The 20,457-nt window shown below is 45.1% G+C and overlaps 2 protein-coding genes across 3 annotated transcripts in view; one reads left to right on the top strand and one right to left on the bottom strand.

Moving 5' to 3' along the window:
- Positions 1-5,727: 5,727 nt before the first annotated feature.
- Positions 5,728-7,098, top strand: HMGB2 (high mobility group box 2; the record flags this gene model as incomplete). Its single annotated transcript, XM_081998701.1, has 4 exons — positions 5,728-5,877; positions 6,046-6,191; positions 6,283-6,457; positions 6,946-7,098. 4 exons carry the CDS (start codon positions 5,728-5,730, stop codon positions 7,096-7,098), a joined length of 624 nt encoding a protein of 207 aa, XP_081854827.1.
- An 11,697-nt stretch (positions 7,099-18,795) lies between these two features.
- Positions 18,796-20,457, bottom strand: part of GALNT7 (polypeptide N-acetylgalactosaminyltransferase 7) — a gene marked incomplete at its 5' end in the record, with an annotated part of 71,104 nt that continues 69,442 nt past the window's right edge. For both annotated transcript variants that reach the window (XM_081999578.1, XM_081999577.1), the window contains one exon: positions 18,796-19,099. In XM_081999578.1, the coding sequence (XP_081855704.1) occupies positions 18,962-19,099 (138 nt within the window). In that variant the 3' untranslated portion in view covers positions 18,796-18,961. The remainder of the gene's footprint in view (positions 19,100-20,457) is intronic.

The raw sequence follows: 20,457 nt of genomic DNA, 5'->3' as shown, positions 1-20,457 counted from the left end.
TTGCCCTGAATGTAAATAAGAGAGAAAATGAAAGCAAGGTCTAGGAATAGAAAAGTAAAAAAAAAAAAAAGGGAGGGGGACATGTAAACCCAATGCAAGTGGAAAAAAGTTCTTGTCAAATTAAGACTGAAAAAGTTCAGTTAATAATTATTGTGACCAGGAACAGCTGGTGTTCCTAATATTATCTGCATTAGTACCACGAGAGATTTGTTGTATTTATTTCCTATCATATGACCGCTGCAGTTCAGTCTGTGCTCTGCAGCTGTCCCGGGTAGTGTCTAATGTAGGCTGCTTTTGTTTTAGGTATTTGCTACACAGCACAAAGTCAAAACAAGTTCCTGAGCTTTCAGACTAAACCAGCCTGGTGTAACGCGGCTGCCGTTTGCCTGCGAGCTGCTTAACTGGTTATGCAGGGTTTACAACAGCACATACAATAAAACTGTGATGTTTAAAGGGTAAATATATTTGATTTTTATAGAATATTTGCATGTTATGCAACAACAGAAAAAACGAGAAAAGTTCTAGTACATTATCTTAAATGCAATTCTTTAAGAAATTGACAGAAATAGTTTTTTGGGGCAGCTGCAGTTATATATGTTTTTATCAAAGTACAAAGAAAGTAACTGCTTATAACTGGAACAATACAGTAAAATCAGTTTTGTGCTGGATTTAGGTAAGCAGTAGCCTAGGCAGTTCTGGGTTTTATTCTTCATCCTAAAGCTCCTACCATATTTCTAGTACGAGATGCTCACAAGAAAATAGGGCAAAAAAACATAGTTGCTGTCTGTAGACATAGTAACTCACATTTAAAATGGGTTTTTAAAAATGTGACCTATTTAGATGCTTTTTGTGTTGTGGATTTTAATCTTGCTCTATAACAAAAAAGTGCTGATTAAAGGTAAATTTGCTTTTTCTTTCAACATCTTGCATTACTGTTAGTGAAGTTAGGTGGCATTAAAATCAAGGGCCGCTGTAACTCGCTTTGATTATTCATCCGGTAAACGCTGACTTCTCAGGTCCATCAGAGAGACCCTTTCGCAGTAATCAATCAAGAACGTTCACTCTCCAAAGCAGAAATTTATTGCCATTAAGGCATATTCCATACGGGAATCTGGGTAACAGCAGAGCCTCTGAGGAGAGACAGTAGAGCTTCTTCTTGACAGTCTTGCCATATAATACACTTACACCGGAATGAAAGTTTGGTCAGAGTTAAGGTCATGCAACAGTAATTCGCAATTTCCTCAGCTGAACGGTATCTGTTGCAATGGATCCGTGATGGAAACTTTAATTCAAATACAAAGTCTTTGTTACTTTCTTCTCTCGCTTTGTCCACACTGACACCAGTATCCAGAAAAGCTGTAGAAGCTGCCCACAGAAGCCAAGATATATAGTATGACGTAAAGTATTAATCACTACAATCACACATTTTTGTTGTCCGTGACATACTTTTCTCTTTAAATCTGTTTCTCAGCTCTGTAACCTGGTCTCACCCACCTGGTCTTTTCTCTTCCTTCTATCCAGTGTTTCTAGTCTCTACATTGCTTATCTCTCCTCACACACAGTTTACTGAAGATTAAGTAAAGTTAACAATAGCGCCCAAAATTGTAATTGTGGAGCAGATTAGAAGCTCAAAAGGGCTCGAAGCCAAGGAGCTATAAAACAACAGTCATTTCATGAGCTGAATTACTCAAGCAGAAGTAAGCTTCAAGTCCTGGAGTTTATGCTTCTTCCCCACAACTGTCATCCACATGTGGTTAATAAATTAACCACACGGACCGACCGAAGTCAATACTGCATAGATCACTGCTTTGGAAGAGTAACAGTGACTGAATCTCTCGAGACAGAATTTGTGGTTTTGTCTGAAAAGGAACAGTGTGGTGTAATGAAAAAACGGTGACAGCTTATTGTGGAACAAGGCGCAGAGAGAAGCGCTTTTCCAGGCACAAGCGTGGTGGGAGAAGGCACAGCTTTGGGACTGACAAATTTCTAACATCGGCATTCTTGCGTGGAGCTTTCAGCATTGGCGCTGCTGTGGAAAGCTTCCAGTATCATGTTCAAGCGTGGAAAATTTTCAATACTGCCTTCCTTGTTGGAAGACAGACAGATGTTAAAGAGTATAACTGTCTGGTTTCTAATGCTGCCCTCTGTTGCATGACATCGCATGACGTAACCCTCTCTCTCTCTAATTGTGCAAAAGCTTTCTTTTTCAGAGAAGAGAATCTAGAAAATGAGTATTTTTAAAAGAACAAAGAATCTAATTTCTTTCTTAAAACATTTGATTAAATCATTTGAAAGGCAGGTCTCATTTTTTCCCACAGCAGTAATTACACTTTCTCACCCTACCTGCTTTTCCACAGTCATTTTCTTCATATTCTTAGAGCAGATATGAAAACAGATGCAAGAGGGAGCCTCACTGCAATTGTATCCCATAATTTCCAAAAACTGTTCCAAAGTAATTTTTTCCATGAACTTGCTATATTAATGTTAAAAGGAAGAGTAAAAATATGTTAATAATAAACTTACATACAGCTTTTTTTTTTCCCAAGAACTGACAGAGAATGGATTTTGAAGAGTAAATTGAGAAAAATTCCTCTCTCCTTTCAACTGTTAAAAAAAATTTCTGGTGCCTGTAGCCATCCTGATAACTTTTCAGTGAGAAACCCCCAGAGGTTGTGACTTGCTATTTTAGAAGCACTGACATTGAGAAAACTCTGTTTTCTGACAAATTCATTGTTCTTTCAACTGCCATCAGTGAGGATTCAAAAGTAAAACTGATTTCGGTGGAATTAACCTACATTTTTATATGGCTGTAAACAACAGAGAAGATACCTATGAATTTGTTTGAATGGTGTGATATGGAGAGCTCTAGGTAAGTCGGGTGGACAAAGAATGGTTTGACACCAGAGATACTAATGGCTGTATTGTGATTCACTCAGTACACACTAGTATGCTAAGATTCTACCATCTGTTACAAGCCTACTTTGTTAACTAGAAAATACTCCATAAGAAACTGTCATATACAGGTGGTTTACCACAAAGTGAATGAGTAGCCCATCTGGCAGCTTAATTCACCAAACAAAATAGTGCTTTTCAAGTAACATATGAAGTGAAGGCATTTTTAAAGCTACATAACAAATTAAAACAACTCCTTGCAAAACAGCTAGGCCTTCACAGAATTCAGTACCACAGAACCGAGAATGTTAATTTGCTACCAAGTAGTGGAATGGTTTATGGTAATAAAGAGCCAGTTCTGCAACATGGAATATCTCCCATGCAAATGTTTATTTTAGAAGATAAGTGCAAGTTTTGTTTGTAGGTTAAACACTATCAAAAGGAATAGCCACAGAAGTTAGCCAATGTAAGAATTCGGATAACTGGCTTCTGACAGGTTTTGACATCTGCAAAGGGAACGCTTACCTCTGCATCACTCTGTCAATTTACCTCCCAGCTACCCTCTCTTCAAAGACAACTTTGAGTAATGTTTTCCAGTTTACATTATGTCTTTTAGGGCTGCAGTTTGAGCAAACACATAAGGCTTAATATGAAACAGGGATGAAGGAGGCATTTACTACCATATTAGTGAACTGTTCAGCGTGAACATGTCTTTGTTGGAAGAAAAAAACAAATGAGCTTGAAGGACTGGACCTGATAAGTCTTTCTTATCCAATATTCCTTCCACTGAGCAGGTCTGGAATGAGAGAGACCATGGAGATCAAGACATTGACCCATCTCGCACCTGCAACTAGTCAATAGCCTCAGATAGTTTAGGGCTTCTTGCTGCTGTCTTTTAAAGTTTGGGTTTTTTTTTTTTACTATTGAGGTATGCTAACATGAATAAAACTCTACCAAAGGCATGGCATCTTCAGTAAGCAAAGTTATAGTCTGCTTTTCAGCACTGCTATAACTACACCTGAAAAGGTAAGAGTGTTAGAAACTCCTTAGATTAGTAAGAATATTTATCTAAAGTGATGTTAACTAGAAATCAGATTAAAATAACCAGACGGAAGAAAACCAACATCAGCAAAACCCATATCGTGTAGGCTAGAGCCAAATCACAATAAAACAGACTAAACGGCTGTAGAGAAAGGCCGGGTTTATCCCCAGAGTGAAAGGGCCAGGTGCCCCGCTGGCGGCTCGCTTGAAAGCGTTAGTGCCGGCCGCAGGCGTTACATCTCCGCCCGAGTTTTGCTCCCGGGCTTTCCCCTGCTGCGGCTTTCCCTTCACGGGAGAACAAAACACGGAGAGGCGACACTTTCCCTCCTCAGTCTCAGTGCTTTCAGTCCGGCCTGACAGGGAAAGCCCGCCCCGCCGCCACCAGCCGCAGGCTCTTCTTTTGAGCCCCGCCAGCCCGAGGGAGGGAAGGGGCCGTCCCCTCCAGGCACGCTAGGCCTCTCTGCAGCACCGCGGCGGTGGCTGCAAGCCGGGCCCAGCATCTCGGCGGCAACCCGAGCCTCCTCCCGCGGCTCAAACCCCGCGCAGCCCGGGCCCCGCGGGCAGGGAGCCGTGGAAGGGCGCACCCCGGGGCAGCGGGAAGGTAGCGCCGATACCGCCGGCTCCCCCGCTCCGAGGAGGCCCCGCACACTCCGGCGGCCAGGCCGCAAGCGGAGCGGCTACCCGCCGGCCCCTCCGCCGTGCCTCCCGAGGCGGCCGGCAGAGGCCTGGCCACGGCACCAGGCGCTACCAAGAACTGTCGACAGACCGCCACCCATTCCCTTCCGCAACTCCTCTCACTTTGCCCGCCCCGCCATCCTCCTCGCTCTCTTTGTATTTTTAAACCACGCTACAGCATCCCGCTCCGCCCAATCAAAGCGCGCACAGTCCCCGACGGCCAATGGCGGGAGCCCCCGCGGTTTTTTAAACCGTCCCTCTCACCCAATCACCGCTCAGCGCTTTTAGTTCCGCCCCTCCACTATCCTCACCCCAACCGGTTCCAACGAGTATGAGCGCTAACGACCCCCTCGCGCTCGACCTAACCCAGGAGCTGCTCGGCCACTGACGTCAGACCCACAGCCAGCGAATCCTCAACGGCCCGAGCCCTCAGGGGCGGGGCCGCAGGCAGTTTGAACCGGCGCGGCAGCCAATCCGCAGCGGCGAGGGGCGGGCCCCCGGGCGCCGCGGGTCAAGTTGCTGTGGCGGGTAGGGCTGTGGAAAACAAGAGGCTGTAAGTGCGCCGCCGGGAAACCATTTAGCAGCAGCAGCGAAGGGAGCAGAGCCCCGCGCCGCCGCCGCCCGCTCCGCCCAGCCAGGCAAGGCCCCACGCACCCCCGCTGGCGGAGGCCGCGGGGCAGCGGGAGGGCGCCGGGGCGGGGAGGGAGAGGGGGAAGGAGGGGTCGCCGCCGGCGGCGGCCCTGGGCGCGGTGGGAGCGCGGGGTTCCCTGGCCGGGCGGGCGGCGCGCCCAGGGCTGAGGGGGGACACTCCCGCCGGGCGGGTGGAGCCGGCCGCGCCGAGCGGGGGGGGCGGCGGCGGCGGGCGGCTCCGCCGGGGAGGGCTGGGGCGCGGGCGCGGCGCGGGCCGCCCGCCTCGGCCGCCACGGGGGGCGGGCGGCGGCGCCTGGCGGCGGCGGGAGGTGCCGCGGGGCGGGCGGGAGGGCGGGAGAGGGGCCGGCGGCCGCGGGGGGCGTGCTCGGGCGGGAAGGCGCCGGCGGGCGAGAGGCGGGAGCGGCCTGAGGCGCGGCCCCGCCCTCACGCCGCCTCTCCCCTCCGCAGGGACCCGCCGCCGACCTCGCCATGGGCAAAGGCGACCCCAACAAGCCGCGGGGCAAGATGTCCTCCTATGCCTACTTCGTGCAGACCTGCCGCGAGGAACACAAGAAGAAGCACCCGGACTCGTCCGTCAACTTCGCCGAGTTCTCGCGGAAGTGCTCGGAGCGGTGGAAGGTGAGCGGGGCCAGGCCGAGCTGTGCCAGGGCCGGGGCCGGGCCGGCCCCTGCAGCAGGCTGCTGGGAGAAGATCCCTGCTGGCAGCTGCTGCTTCTTAGACGTTAGTGGGTCACCAGGCGCTTTATCTGATACGGGCTCTTCTGCTTTCCCTTCCGTGTGCCTGCAGACAATGTCTAGCAAGGAAAAAGGAAAGTTTGAAGAAATGGCTAAAGGAGACAAAGCTCGTTATGACAGGGAGATGAAAAACTATGTTCCTCCCAAAGGTGAGAAGAAGGGAAAGAAGAAGGACCCCAACGCTCCTAAAAGACCACCGTGAGTGTTTCTACTACCACCCCATCCTCCCCACCAAAGTATCAGTTCTAATAGTCTGATACATAATTTTAATCATTTTCTCTCATTTTAGATCTGCGTTCTTCCTTTTCTGTTCTGAACACCGTCCAAAAATCAAAAATGATCATCCTGGCTTGTCTATTGGAGATACAGCAAAGAAATTAGGAGAAATGTGGTCGGAACAGTCGGCCAAAGATAAACAGCCATATGAACAGAAGGCTGCAAAACTAAAGGAGAAATATGAAAAGGTACTGTGAGAGTGATAAAATAATGGCTGAAGTTGTAGAGGTCACTGTAAATGTGTGACCTCTGTTTTGTACCTAAACCATATATGGTTCATAATTCTAAATTTTTACATCGAACTTTGTCAGGCTTCAGAATGCATGGAAAGATATGGCGTGGGAGGTATCTGGCAGCCTCACAGTGAACCTGGATGTGGTTTTTACATGTCTAGAGATTTTACCAGTAAGATACTTTACTTCGAGAAAACGGGTCACCTACTTGGTAAAATACACAGTCATACTCCAAAGCCCCGTGGTCATAAAATTCTTAAAACTGTCTGGATCACGTGTTTTCTTGCCAAAAGGTCCAAGCATGGAAGTCCCAAGGTTGAAACCCTGCTTTTCTGCACACGCTGTACTTGATCTGCACAGCATAGTGGTATTAAATTATTGAAGCAGTACGAATTTGTCTTCAGAGTTACACTGCCAGCAACTGAACAGCATTTTTCTTGCAGGATATTGCAGCGTATCGTGCCAAGAGCAAGAGTGACGCAGGAAAAAAGGGCCCAGGTAGGCCTGCAGGATCTAAGAAGAAAGCAGAACCAGAAGAGGAGGAGGAGGAGGAAGATGATGATGAAGAGGAGGAAGAAGATGAGGATGAGGAATAAATGAATGTCCTGCTGTAAAGATTTATGCTCAAAATCCAATATTTTGCTAAGAATGTGAACTCAAGTGCAGCTCATTGTTAGCTTCAGTATAAAAATCTGTACAGAATTGTGTATAGGTAATGTGGTTCTTTGTAGGGAGACCTTTATTTTTAATGTCAGTAGTAGCTGAGGGCTGCTACTGTTTGGTTTAAAGAAAAAGAAGAAAAAGTTGTGGAATGTTTCTGCATATTTAATGGTTTTTGTTGAAATTCAGTGACTGATAGCCAGGTGTTTCTTTATAGCTAAGTAAAAACAAAGGAGGTAGCTTAATAGCTGATCTTATATTTTGTAGTATATTGCATTGTATTACTTTTTTAACAATTTTGTAATAAAATGTTGTACATGATTACTGTTGTGTTCTTGATGTTTCTGAGAGGCTGGGTACTCCCAGGATGCTGAAGCCCTGTGCAGGGTAAGGCTTTGCATTGTTCTTGGGCTGTTGTTGCTGCAAAATGGGCAAGTCTTGAAGTGTTGACTCCTGGAGTTTATACTGGATTGGAAACTTATTTTGGTTCTTGAACCACAGTTCTCTCTCCCACATGTACTGTACTACCCTTAGTGGTAACTGATCTTTTCCGTCTATCACCTTCTGAGAGAAAAAAATACCTCAAGTACCAAAGTTGCTGATATTCCTGGATTAGATTCCCCCCCTCCCTGCAACTACTGAAGCAGAGGTCTTAAAGTTTTTGTCTTTGGTGTATTAGCTGGTAATGAGTGAATCTTAGGAACTTTCTCTCCCAGCACTCAGGAGCACGAGCCTTTTCTGCTGTCCATATTGGGATAGGAAAGTTGGCTCTAAGACACATGTGGTTAGAGGTATGCCTTCCCAGATGCTCCCTACTCCTTCCCTCTCCGCCTGGCCCCCCATTAGTGGCTTCTCATAAAATACACAGCTTGCAGAACAGCGTGAAAAATGTTGGAATGTTATCTCTGCACATGCCAATAGATTCCTGCAGAAAAGAGAGGAGGCATTTTCAAAGAACACGTGCTCCTGATAGGGCCTTGTTCTTGGTGTTAACAGTATCACCAGATACGCTATTTCTTGGTCTTCAGCTTTTACACAAACTTCAGTATGAATCTCTACGTCTAAATCTGGATATCTAACAATATTTCCAAGAGGGAAATTGAAGATCCTACAGCTGAACTGATGGCTTCAGTTTAATTTGTTGAGATAAATACTAGTTTTTACTAGCCTTTTAAAGCTCAGTGCTGAAAAACATTTAATACCTGGAATAAAGTAAGTCCTAGACAAGACGGGCTTCCACCTTTTAAAATTTGCTTATAATGTGCCTCCCTCTTGTCCATCAGCTTCTGAAATAAATTTGTGTACAGTCATGGTACCTGTGTAAGATAAAAAGTGATTTCAGCACTGTAAACCATGGCAAAATGTCACTGCGGTCGGTTAGATAATACAGCACTTTCTGAAACAAGAGTCTCGACAAGAACAGTTTGTGTGTTCCTCTAAGTACGGAAATGAGGTAACCGTAAAGGCAATTCAAACATTTTTACATTGAAGCAGGTACTAAACCTTTGAAGGCCTTTAGGAACCCAGAGTTGCTCTTTCCTCCCCACCCTGCCCCTGAGACAGCTCAAGTGGTATTGGGAGGATGAGGTGCTGGTTTAGATGTTGGACCTGCCGGAGATACTGGGCGCAGGCAGGATCGCTGGCTCCAATTTGCAAGCTCAGATTCTGGGAAGCCACAGGCACAAACTGGGAGGGGGAGGAAGTTGTTCTCCGCGCGGTACATCCATTTTCTCCTGCAGAAGGCCGGCAACCCTAGAGCCCCTTTATCCTTACCTCAAAAGTCCTTCCAGCTCGAGACAATCCCCTGTCACAGCGTGCAGCCGAGATGCCGCTGGTCTCCCTCATTTTCAGCACGTTCTGTTCAAATTTCCCTCTAGAAACGTACCGTCACCTCCCTGAACAGAACGGTGGTGCTTGAAGAAGTCTTTCTGATTAGATTTAAATAAATCTTTTCCAGTGGAGCGGTAACATCAGAGTAAATTGACTAGTTTGATGATTTGAAATGTTTTTTTTTTACTTCTGCTCAAGTGCTTTTAAATTGAAACAAAATATAACCCTTCAGGTGTCCTAGAAAGCTGCGTGGGTTACGGGATTTTAAATACTGCGTCAGAATAAGAGTGTATCTTGAGGTAATTCAGAATAAAGGAGCTCTTCTAATATTTTCCTCAGTGAGGTAAAATGACTTTTGGGTTCAGTTTCATTTAGCATTATTTGGCTAATTCAGCTTAAGCATAACTTCCGCACAAATCCGTGCAGAACTGCCTGATGTTGCCACCCTGGTGTCCCACGTGTCCTAACATGAAAAGCCACCCGTGGGTCACTTTTGTTTATGATCTCATTTACAAATACATCCTGACTGCTGGAGAGACCTTTGCTGCAAAAATAATCTACTGCCGCGCTCTACTAGCCTGACCCACATCATTACACAGATCATTTTGTGCGCACGCCACGTCGGCGTGAGCCGCGGCAAGCCACAGCAAAGCTCTGCATCAAGCTGATCTATCAGCTGAAGATGATGTCATGACTGAAGATAACTAGTAATTTCTTTTAAAGAATACTTTGCCCTTTCGATAAGGATGTTGAATATAGATTAAATGCAAATGGAAAGGAGCGTGTGGAAATTACTACTTTCAAATTAAGCTTTAAAAAGTATGGTATGTCGGGTCAGGGCGTTCAGACACTGCCCATCTGTGAGCACTGAAAGAACCAGCGCTGGGAAGGACGAGTAAGTGATCAAAGTGTAAGAGGAATGTTCAGAAAAGATAAGGCCACAGAAGAAAAGCTAAATTAGTTTTTCACATCCGTGTTCAATATGGACAATCTTATGAGATTACTTACTCCCTGGAAACGTTTCGCTGGAGGTGAACTGGGAAGTCTGCCTCAAATCAAAACTAAAAGGGATGCCCAAAACGGTTGCAGGCATCAGGGAGACCGCTCACGTCGCACTAGAGGTCCAGCAAAAAGGCATACCATCCAGTCAAGCAGACCAAAAGACCACCAAAAATACGACCGAGATGGATAAAGAGCAGGTATGAGAGAATAACAAATGTAGGAAAGCAGTCTCTAAAAAGTTGAAGTTACTTCTAAACCAGTAAACCAGAAGAAACCTGCACCCGACAGGCCAGGTGCAGCAACGTGTGGCAGGGAAAAAGGGCATCAGAGTGACGGGAGAAAACACACAGATTAATAATAACTTGCAAACACAGCAGAAGCAGGAGGCCTGCCACGCAGTCCTGGGGACAATAGATGGTCAAGATATAGTAGCAATGCCTAGAAAGGTTTCAGGAAAAGAAATCTTTTTTTTTTTTAACCTTGCAGAGGAGCTTCAGGAAGTTTTCATGACAGAACTTTTTAATGGGGGAGGCATGGTGGAGCATCTGTCTCAAATCCAAGTATAAAAGGTTTTGAAACAAAATGACAGGACAGATGGTATTCATCCAAGAGTTCTAAGGAAATTCAAGGATGAAATGGCTGAACTATGAACTGTACTTTATATTTTTTCACTTAAAACTGCCTTAGTGCTAGAGGAATGGAAGGTCACAAATACGACACTAATTTTTAGAAAGCATTCTGTGGACGTTACAGGGGACTTCAGACCAGTAATGCCCATACGGCAAGTTGGTAGGAGCCAGGGTACCGCCGAGAGTGGCTAAGTAGGACTTGTGGTTTCACAAGAGGAAATCCTGTTCCACAAACCTGTAAATATTCTTCAAAGAAATCAGTAAACATGAAGGTAAAGCAGATCAGGTAGTTCTGGTCTACTTGACTTTGGTCTGGTCCAATTCTCATAAAAGAAATAAGTTATCAGCGAAGGCCTTGCATGAACAAATAACTGGTGAAAAATACAGGAACAGAATAGGAATTAGTCAGCAGTTCACCAGTGGAGGAAAACCACCTATGAAAACCATAGGTTATTTTTGGAGATGGGGTTAATGGCTAGTGATTGTTTAATATATACTTAAGTGATTTGGAAAAAAAGTGAACGGGTGCTGCAAGAAAGATGAGAGCTAACAGCGAAGAACTGCAAAGCCAGGCTACAGCCTGAAGTGTCAGGATACTAAAACCAGCAGGTGAAATACGGAGTTAATACGAAGTGTATTACATGTTAACATGCGCTCGCCCAACACGTGCGAAGGGGAAAAAGCAGGCCTGACGTGCCACGGGGAACGAGGGTGGACAATAAACTCCATTGCATTAGTCTGAAGGAGATGTCGAAGCTGTAACAGATCATTCCGTGACCGCGTAGTAGATGTTTGCCAGCAAAGCAAACAGCATGTCAGGCATTATTAGGTAATGAGTTAAGAACCAAACAAATATTTAGTATTTCATTACCACCTTCCTAAAGGAATATAAACTTTCCTTTTTCTTAGATCAACTTCCTGAACAAAGCCTATTTACAAAGTTGGTCTTATTTTTCCCAAGTTAAAACAATGTTCTGAAGAACAGTGAATATGTCTCTCCTGGGCTTTTTTGTGTTTTCAAAAGGAAAACCTTGATCAGACCTAGGAACTGAATGTATACAGGCTTTAGAACTCAAATACCACAAAAGAAATTGCAAACGGGTGCGGAGAGATCAGAAAAAAATGGAATAGGAGTTCCTATTGATCATCCTAATGATCTATTGAACTGTTTTCATAGCTGTCTATCACAGGCATCTTGTGTAGAATATCGGTACATAATCTAGTACTTATTGCTCAGTGATGGATTATTTGCTGTGGTGGTGACTGTCACTGATCCTGCTTCACTTGCCTTACCATCCTTAGCGTATAATTATTTTTCTGCTTCTTTTCTCATTTTGGCTTTCATTTCTTTCCACATCTTGAAATATCTAAGTGTTTTGCCAGCAACCCCTGCATTTCCGAAATTGCTGGGCCTCTCGTTTGAGCTGCATCACAGCCCCGTCTGCTTTTCCACGATTCCTTTTGAATCCAGTGTCAAGAATCCCGTAACGGAGCCCAGATGTCGAGCTCGCTGCTGCGTTATCCAGTGCACGCGGCCCTTGAGGGACGCGTAAGTCTGCTAACTGTGGGATGTGCACGAGATTCAGACCTATCTGGTAAAAATACTGCCTGCCTACACAAATTTCTCTTCACCAGTGCAATTAAATAGTTGCCACAGGCCAGCACCAACTACTGAGTGAACCTGTACGTTGCTCCGACTATCCTGAGATCCTGAGATCAAGTATCGCCCCTAGCCTCAGTGTTGGAGAGACTCTTGATGTTCCAGGACTGAATATGGAGTCAACCCCCAGAAAAATATAGCCAGCAAATCCGGTGCTCCACCTGTAAGTTGTATGGCTGTTCTCAATGGCTCCTGGCCCTAACATCTAATGGTAAAGTTTACACCCATAAATCAGTTCTCCAGCAGAGCTGAAGGGGTGACGTTTGTGTGGACAGGACCACATCCTTCTAAAAGCCCTTTGAGAAGTGTGCTGTGACGATGTTATTGTCAGTGCTGCCACCTTGAAGCTAGCTCCTGGCTGGCTGGACCCAGCACTGCCCTAGCACTAGCTGCTCCTTCGGGAATTAAGACCTTTAACAAGCCTTCATAATTCTCCTATGTCTCGCTGATTTGCCTCAGCAGAGGATTGAACTGCAGAGCCAGCGTGCCTCTTCAGAAGCCTTGAAACTTTCTGCATAATCAGATGTGACACATGACCAAAGTCTGTCTAGAGTCAAACGGCAGTTGGACAAATTCTGGACAATTAAATAGAAGATACCATCTCCGGCTCAGAAAGTGCTCCACTTGTATGTTGCCAGAAGTAGGGACAATGTTAGACAAGGATCCTTGCCCCGTCCTTTCACTCTGCCCTGCACTCCTTGACCACATTGATCCTACTGACCACTGAGGGAGACAGTTCTCCAGCAGAGAACTAGCTGGAGTGCTAGTGCTAGCTGGACGTTTGGTCTGATCTTGCATGTACTTTTTAAGTTCTTATGTTAAGCTCAGTTCTTATCCTAAGTCAAAATATTTTTTAACTTTGTCCATCAGTGACAAAGGCTCCCGATATTTCTGGAGCGTGGACTCCATTCCTCTCATAACCATCACACAGAAGATAATGGGATACTGTAACAGGCAAAAAAAGAGCTGAAGGAATGGTTCCCATCTCCAACTGGGAATGGCCAAGTTCAACATTACTTTTATCCCCAATAGCTTTAATGTCAGTAGTCACCAGACCCCACTCTGCTGTAAGGTTACAGAACCATTTTCCTCAGCAACACCCCACACCATCTTACCTTCACTCCCAGACGGCAGGACAGGCAGCCTTCCCTTCCATCGCCAGGGTGACTGGCTCTCTTTAGAGGTTCCTTGGCATCTTCAGGACAGGTAGGACTTCAGGGCATTCCTCAGGGCAACTGAAAGAGCAGTATGACTAGAAGCACTTCTGGAGCTTGGCGCGCTTTTTCTCCCGGTCAGCTCTTCCCAAATCTCCCTTCTTTTGAACCCACAAGAATCCTCCAGAAGGCTTCTACTTTCATCCAGTTCTACTTTTGTCCATTGCTCCTGCTGCCTCAGAAATAAAAATATGAAAATTGCAATCGTAGCTGCCTGTTGGGCAACCGTGGCGGCCTGGAGGGCTCTGGCAAGAGGGCATAGCCATCCTGCAGGCTCAGGCTAGCAAGGCACGCGTTGCCCGGTAGGGCTCGGGGTCTCCGGGGTGTACCACAGCACGACACGGTGCTTCCCCAGTGGGATGAGATCCCTGGCTGCATGGAAGCACAGCTCGCAGAAGCCACGTCTTCACCCCACAGCCCTCAGAAGTGCAGGTGCCAGTCTGGATGGCTCTGGCCGTAGCTGTCCCCCGTAAGCGCTAGTGCTGTAGCTCTGTGGCTGGCCAAACCCAGAGAACACGAACCCACCCACAGAAGATCCGGAGGACTTCATACTCAAAGATCCACCACAGTTTAATGTCAGGGCTTGTTCAAAGATACTGGCCCGCTCTATTTTCCCCAGGAAATCCTCCCATAAATTTCAAGGGAAAAGGCTATAGTTTGATTCCTATTTCCACTCTAGTGCCTTCATGTGATTCGGAAAGCCTGTCTTCTTGACTGACGCACACTGCCACCAGCAGCCCTTTCAAGGAATGCAAAAAACCACCTCTCCGTTCATTTTCCATTTTCCCTTCCCTCTTCAGGACCCCTGGGATGCTCAGCCAGAGGGCTGCTGTTGGCATGACGTGCACCTCAGGCATCAGAATTTGGTTTTGGTTTTTTTGGGGTGGTTGGTTTTTTTGTTTGTTTTTTTGTTATTTAATACAGGTTAGTGCTATGCTGCTTCTCCCACCTTTCTGCTCCTTTCTTGCACAGGAGACATGACTCCTGCACAAGAAGCATCGCTGAGTTGTTTGAACTGGCAGCTCAGCGGCGGCTGTTCTGCTTTCACGCCCAGTGATCGCATTCATGAGGCCCGTGGGACCTACGAAGCCCTCAGCCCTGCTTTATCTGCGCTCCACGTTGGATGGGGCACTGTTCTTCTCCCTAAAGCAACCGCATTTTTCAGTGAAGCATATTCTTAGTGAGAAAAAGAAGGGATCTAACACGCAAACATACCTTTTCACCTTGGTGTTTGAACAGCTCGAACTCTCCTTGCAGGCTTTGATCCTTGTCATCTTTGTGGACCTGTCAGCTGAAGAAATTTGCCTTTTTCATGGGCGAGTTAAGATCCATCAGACCATAAGCTATGCCACTACCTTGCTGAAGAGCCTCCATTCGCGCTGCTGTCCAGAACAGCCGCAGAGCAGTGCAACGTGGCGAGAAACCTAAGGGTCGTGCAGGTGGCTTATTTCTTCTTTTACCGGGACCCACGTTACATGGCAATGAAAACTTGATTTTTGTTTCTCAGTGTGAAGAAAGGACTATGTTTTTAAGATTTAAAAAGAAAAGGTTGCTAACCATTCACTGGGCTACCGAGATGTGTAACCCACACGAACGCCTCTTCCCACCTCTGCTGTGCTGTGTCCTGGTTCGTGCAGCTGCGGGTGCGACGAGCGAGGCGGCAGCGCATGAGGGAAGATGCCCGGAGGGTCCCCACAGTGAAAGGAGGGCCAAAGTGGCTTCAGTCTCCAGGGGTCACTCATAGTTTATGTACTTTTTTTTTTTTTTAAAACCCAAAGTGGGGCAAACTCACCTACGCTTTTTGATAGCCCATCAGTTTTTCTACCTAGACTCGTTCTACATAGAGAGTCCTCCTCTACAGTGCCAGCCAAGCTACACAACTTAATATTCCAACACTACTGGAGTTCAGAGGAGGCTTGCAGGGGAAGGGAAGTCAACAACCAGAGGACTAAACGCTGGCAACCACTTCTGATGTTTCCAGAAAGTAAATATTACCCTGGAAGATAACCACTGATGCTTCTCAAGGATGTCTCTCACAAGTGTAGCAAGATAAGATTCCAGAACACAGCAAGACCTAGTATTCCCGTGCCTTTTATAGTGAGGAAAAGAAAAACCAGAGACGGAAACGCTGCTAATTTGTTTTTGCCGAGCTGTTTCTTTTCACCTATTACAATTGATGGATCTAAGCTCAGGGGCAGGGAACAAACAATAAATGCTTTTACAAAAAACCAGTTTGTGTTCAATGGTGTAGATAGATAATTTCTTCTGCATGGTCTGAAATTCCTATGCCTCTCTGGATCTTACATAATTTGACCTTCTTTAGCCTAAAAGGAAAATTGTACTTGATATACAGCAACATCTAGCAAAGCACCTTTGTGTGTTTTTTATAGGCAGATGGCGTGTTTTTTCTTTTCTCGTGAAAAGTCTCATAGATCGGAAATATCCATGAAATATGGCATAGTGTAATAGATCTCAGGCTTCCTGGTCTAGTTTCAGAGCAGTAAGTTGATCTTGACTGTTGCCTTTTGGGACTGCAGTTTGGAGGCAGATGGTATGGAAGAAGCAGACAGTAGTAAAGGGGATTGACTGGTATTAGGGAAAGAGAATGAATTGATTCTGGGATGCCATCAATGGGGACAGCGCCTTTGGTACTGCTCACAGGGTGCTGTTGGTGCTCCTGGTGCTAGGAGCTCCAGTAACGAAGAAGGATGTCCCCTCCTTCCTATCCAGGTAATAAATAATAGTAACAGGGTATTTATCTCCTACATGAACCAGGCTGCAGCTATACCTCCAGGGTTTTGCCAAAGGAGCCTTTCAGAATCTGAATACATGAAAGTGCATTGACAGACATAGCTGGGAAACAAGAACCTCATCTATAAGAAAGTGCTGTAGGTTTCAGCATTTAGGTTTGCTCTTAGGCCAGAACCTGTGTCTTCCGTGTCCTGATTTAACTGCACACTCTTGTGCAAAGAAACCTTCTAACACCAATGTTTGATTGAAACATGTTTGTTATGGAAACATAAAAGGACTAAGATAAAACAAAGTCAAAACACTACCAACTAGTCCTGACTTTTGGTTCCAATTTAGAAACCATTCTCAAGTTCATTTTCTATGAGGGTATCTACCTAATTAGATCGGGGCAGGTGATACAAAAATCCAAATGTGTCCATGTGGCAACTCTCAGTGGGAATTTCATTTTTCACTTCACTGGAAAAAAACCTGAGTCCCCACAGATACGTTAAAAGGTACCTAGATAAGAAAGAAAATAAAACAATATTTGTACGTTTGTAATATTGAAGTTGTCTAGATTTAGAGATATGGGTTTTCTATAATGATAATAATCCATTTATACTCTGTAAAAGTATAGTAAACCCAAAAATGCAAATATTTTATTTACTTCACCTAAAAAACAAGCAACCCATAAGTGAGATTTACATAGGTTTCCCAGATTTATCCCTAATAAACTTTTAAAAGATTTATACAATTTCTACAGAAACATACAGTGTATCAAAATCTGCATAAATCAAATTTATAAAATATGTAGAAATGCATAGTGATATTATCGTCAACTTACAAAGCAAGAATATGGGAATTCTTTTTTTCCAAGCCTGCTATAGTAGGAAAAAGTCATTACAGCAACAGCTTCTTACCATCCCATGTTTTGTAAGGTTTCAGTCTCACAAACAGATTCACATACACGTACAGCATCAGCTTTCAATGAATTGCACAAAATACCCATTTAAAACGCACACCCGCACAATTTATGTGCCACCATTCCTTCTCTTCTGCATAGTCGTATGATTAAATTAATCTACCCAACACACAAAAATTGAGTCAGTTTTCATACACACAAGGAACAATTACTGGCACACACCCTTATTTTCCTTTTTTTCCAGTTTCTCCCTCCTTTATTTTCTATTTTTCATAGCTCTGAAAGGATAGATGAGAAGTTTAAAGAAACTAGGAAAGATCCCAAACTAATAGATCAGTGCAGACTGCCCTATAAAGATCAAACTCTGTCACCAAATATGATACATAACCCTTGTTAACATCAGTGGAAGCTGCATGCAATGCTATTCTAGATTTCAGGGAAGTATTTAGTCGTATTTAATAGTGTGGCATGTTATAGGCATAACTCTTATGAAATCAGCACACTGATGTCAACATCTAACAGTCGCAAAATCTGGAATAAGGAAGTGAGGATAAGTCATTTCTCCTCCACCTCTCTGTTCATTCAGAGTAAATATTTATACTCCTAGGGGAGCTCACATAAACTCCTCTGCAGAACATTTTTAGAAACTTCTTCTTCATATTCTGCTCTGTACACTATAGCACCAAGTGGTTGTATTTTGTATTCGTAATCCCTCAGGAAGTTTCCAATGAGAAAAATAAGATGAAAATTAGTATGAATAAATGCGGTTTCAGGATTTCCATTTCTCTTTTCAAATCTAAATCTGGCATCCAAACTAGCTGACAGATGTCCTTGTAAAGAATTACGCAGATGTGTTAAAAAGCTGGATGTTTTTTCCTAATTAAAAGTTTTAGTCCACCTGTAAGTGATTTCCATTTAAAATAACAATATAAATGAAGCATTGGATTCTTTCTAAGTTTTACATAATTGTGCAGCTTTATTTTATTTCCTTTTTTAAAAAAATCATTTTTATGTAAGGCATGGTTTAAACAAGCAAGTTAGTGCTTATAAATTCTTAACTGGAATCGCGAGGGTGCTGACTTCCATTAAAATGTACCACATTAGTGCTAAACTCGACACTAAGCTCTTCTTTGTACCGTACACAGCGTCCAGTTGAAGTAGAGCAGCCAAACTGCCAAAAGAAATTTGTCTTCAGTAACACAATAATTACACGGGGTGGTACAGTTGGTCCCTACCCCTGGTGACAGTTCAGAAAAATCCATTGTATAATTTCCAACAAATGCTTTTCTTGTGAAAGAGAGAAATGAAAGAGGCACTAAATATGCTGAAATTCACCTTCCAAAAAAGCAGCATGACTGTGAGAGAAGGCCACCCTGGCTAATAACCTGTGGCAGTGCTTAGTAAGATGTAAAATTAAATAAAAATATACAACAGGTTGATAATCACCAAGTTCTATGAAAATCTGGTTACTCCAACCTTTTCAAGTGTGTGTAAAAAAACTGCCTTCAGACCCCTGAGTGTAATCCCAAAGAAGACAACGCTTTTAGCTATGTTCCTATGAAACATAGCTAACAGCATATTAATTTACCAACATCTTAAAACAAAAAGATGTAAACATCTACAGAGTTTAAGGTAAAGCAGTTTTGTAAACATTAACTGCGGATGATAATGTTATTGTAATAATCACAGTTCATCTATGTCCTTCATCCAAGCCAGGAGGCTCGCAGCTGTACAAAGTTAATAATTGCAGCAGTTTTCAGGCTATTTTCAGTCCTGTACAAATTAATGTGTCAGTAGGTAGGTTTTGTCTGTCTACACACTAAGGATGTTGTTCATTTCCCATTTCTGTGTTGCTTTACTGGAGTCACACTCTGAAATGAAAACTTGATGGAGGACTTCGGAGCGATCCAAGCACTTCCCTGATGGAATGTGAGTAAATCTGTGCAGATTCTGGAAAACAAAACCATCAGGAACACGTGTTGTGTGGTTTTTTTTTTTTTTTTTTTAACATTTTCTTCACAATTGTAATATAACTATTTACAAAACCAGCCTTCAGGGTCCCAGAACAGATCAGTTCTATGCTCGTTTTACTATTTGTTAAACCTAGACTTTCACAGCCTTCATATTATGGAATGTTTGATACGTGTAGGTCCACTTGAGATGCCTCCCATTTCTCTTAGGCAACAAACTGCTAGGAAAATGACCAAAACTGTGTCTAAAGTGCTTACAGCCTTTTCACCCATCCCGCAACCAAAACAAAGGATTAACTCTCGAGGGCAGCTAACTCACTGGGCGGATGGCAGCCGACCTCACCGGGCAGATCCTCCTTTGGCGAGCCCTCACGTAAAGCGACTGCCCAACACCGACGTTAACCACGCTGCGATAAAAAGAAGCAGTAACTTTTTTGACTGGTAGAAGGAAGAGGAGAGGGCGTGAGAGCAAGCCTGGCCTCTGCAGCAGCAGCAGGCTGCCTAAGTAACTGCAGGGCTATCGTGGCTAGCGCATTCCGGCTGGGGCTCGCACATTCGGCTCCTTCCTCGCTGTCGTGCCCGCGTCTCACGCATCCGCCAAGCGGCCTGCGGCCTCTCTTCCGCTCGCTGGCGCCGGGCGCAGCCCTGACTCGCTGACCGCTTGCGTCTAGCCTGGAGCGCGCCGGAGCAAACCCACGGCACCGCGCCGGCCCAGCTCCCCCCGGCTCGGGGACCCTCTCCATCGCCCCGTCACGCCCACGGGCGCCTGCGTGTCCAGATGTCGGTTCAGCTCGACACCTGCCCCTGCCGCGCGGCCAGACACGGGGGTCCTCTACTCGGAGAGGTAAACAGATGCCTGAACAAGCGCGGCACGCGGGCCGGCGCCAGCCCTGTTGCGGAGGTTCGCTTTCGGGCACCGAAGCCCCGCGGCTGCTCAGCGCTCAAGCAGCACAGGTGCTACGCTCACCCGACTGGCACACAAGCGTTCATGGCAGGAACAACCAACCAGATAAAATCTCCTGGCAGCCTTCACTTACATGAGGCCGCAGCATTTTTCAGCAGTTCATACGCTTTTCGTTCCTTACACCCTCTTCATTGGGAGAAACGGTCATACCCTCCATCCTGCACAGCAGAATGTGCCAAATTTTTAGTTTCTGCTTGGTTACACACCCTTGGTGGTCCTTTTGCTCTCACCCCCTCTGGTTTTTTTTTCCTTCTGGAAGCCAGTCAGTGTTTTGTCCTACAGCCCAGACCATGCCTACTGGGCTTCCTTATAACTTGTGGAAATAAGAAAACAATTACACAACTTGGTACCACGGTGGAGGAAATGGATCTTTC

The sequence above is a fragment of the Phaethon aethereus genome (assembly GCF_964289735.1).
Source record: "Phaethon aethereus genome assembly, chromosome: 4".
NCBI lineage: Eukaryota > Metazoa > Chordata > Aves > Phaethontiformes > Phaethontidae > Phaethon > Phaethon aethereus.
The sequence above is the reverse complement of the archived record's forward strand: the minus strand, read 5'-3'. Positions and strand labels throughout refer to the sequence as shown.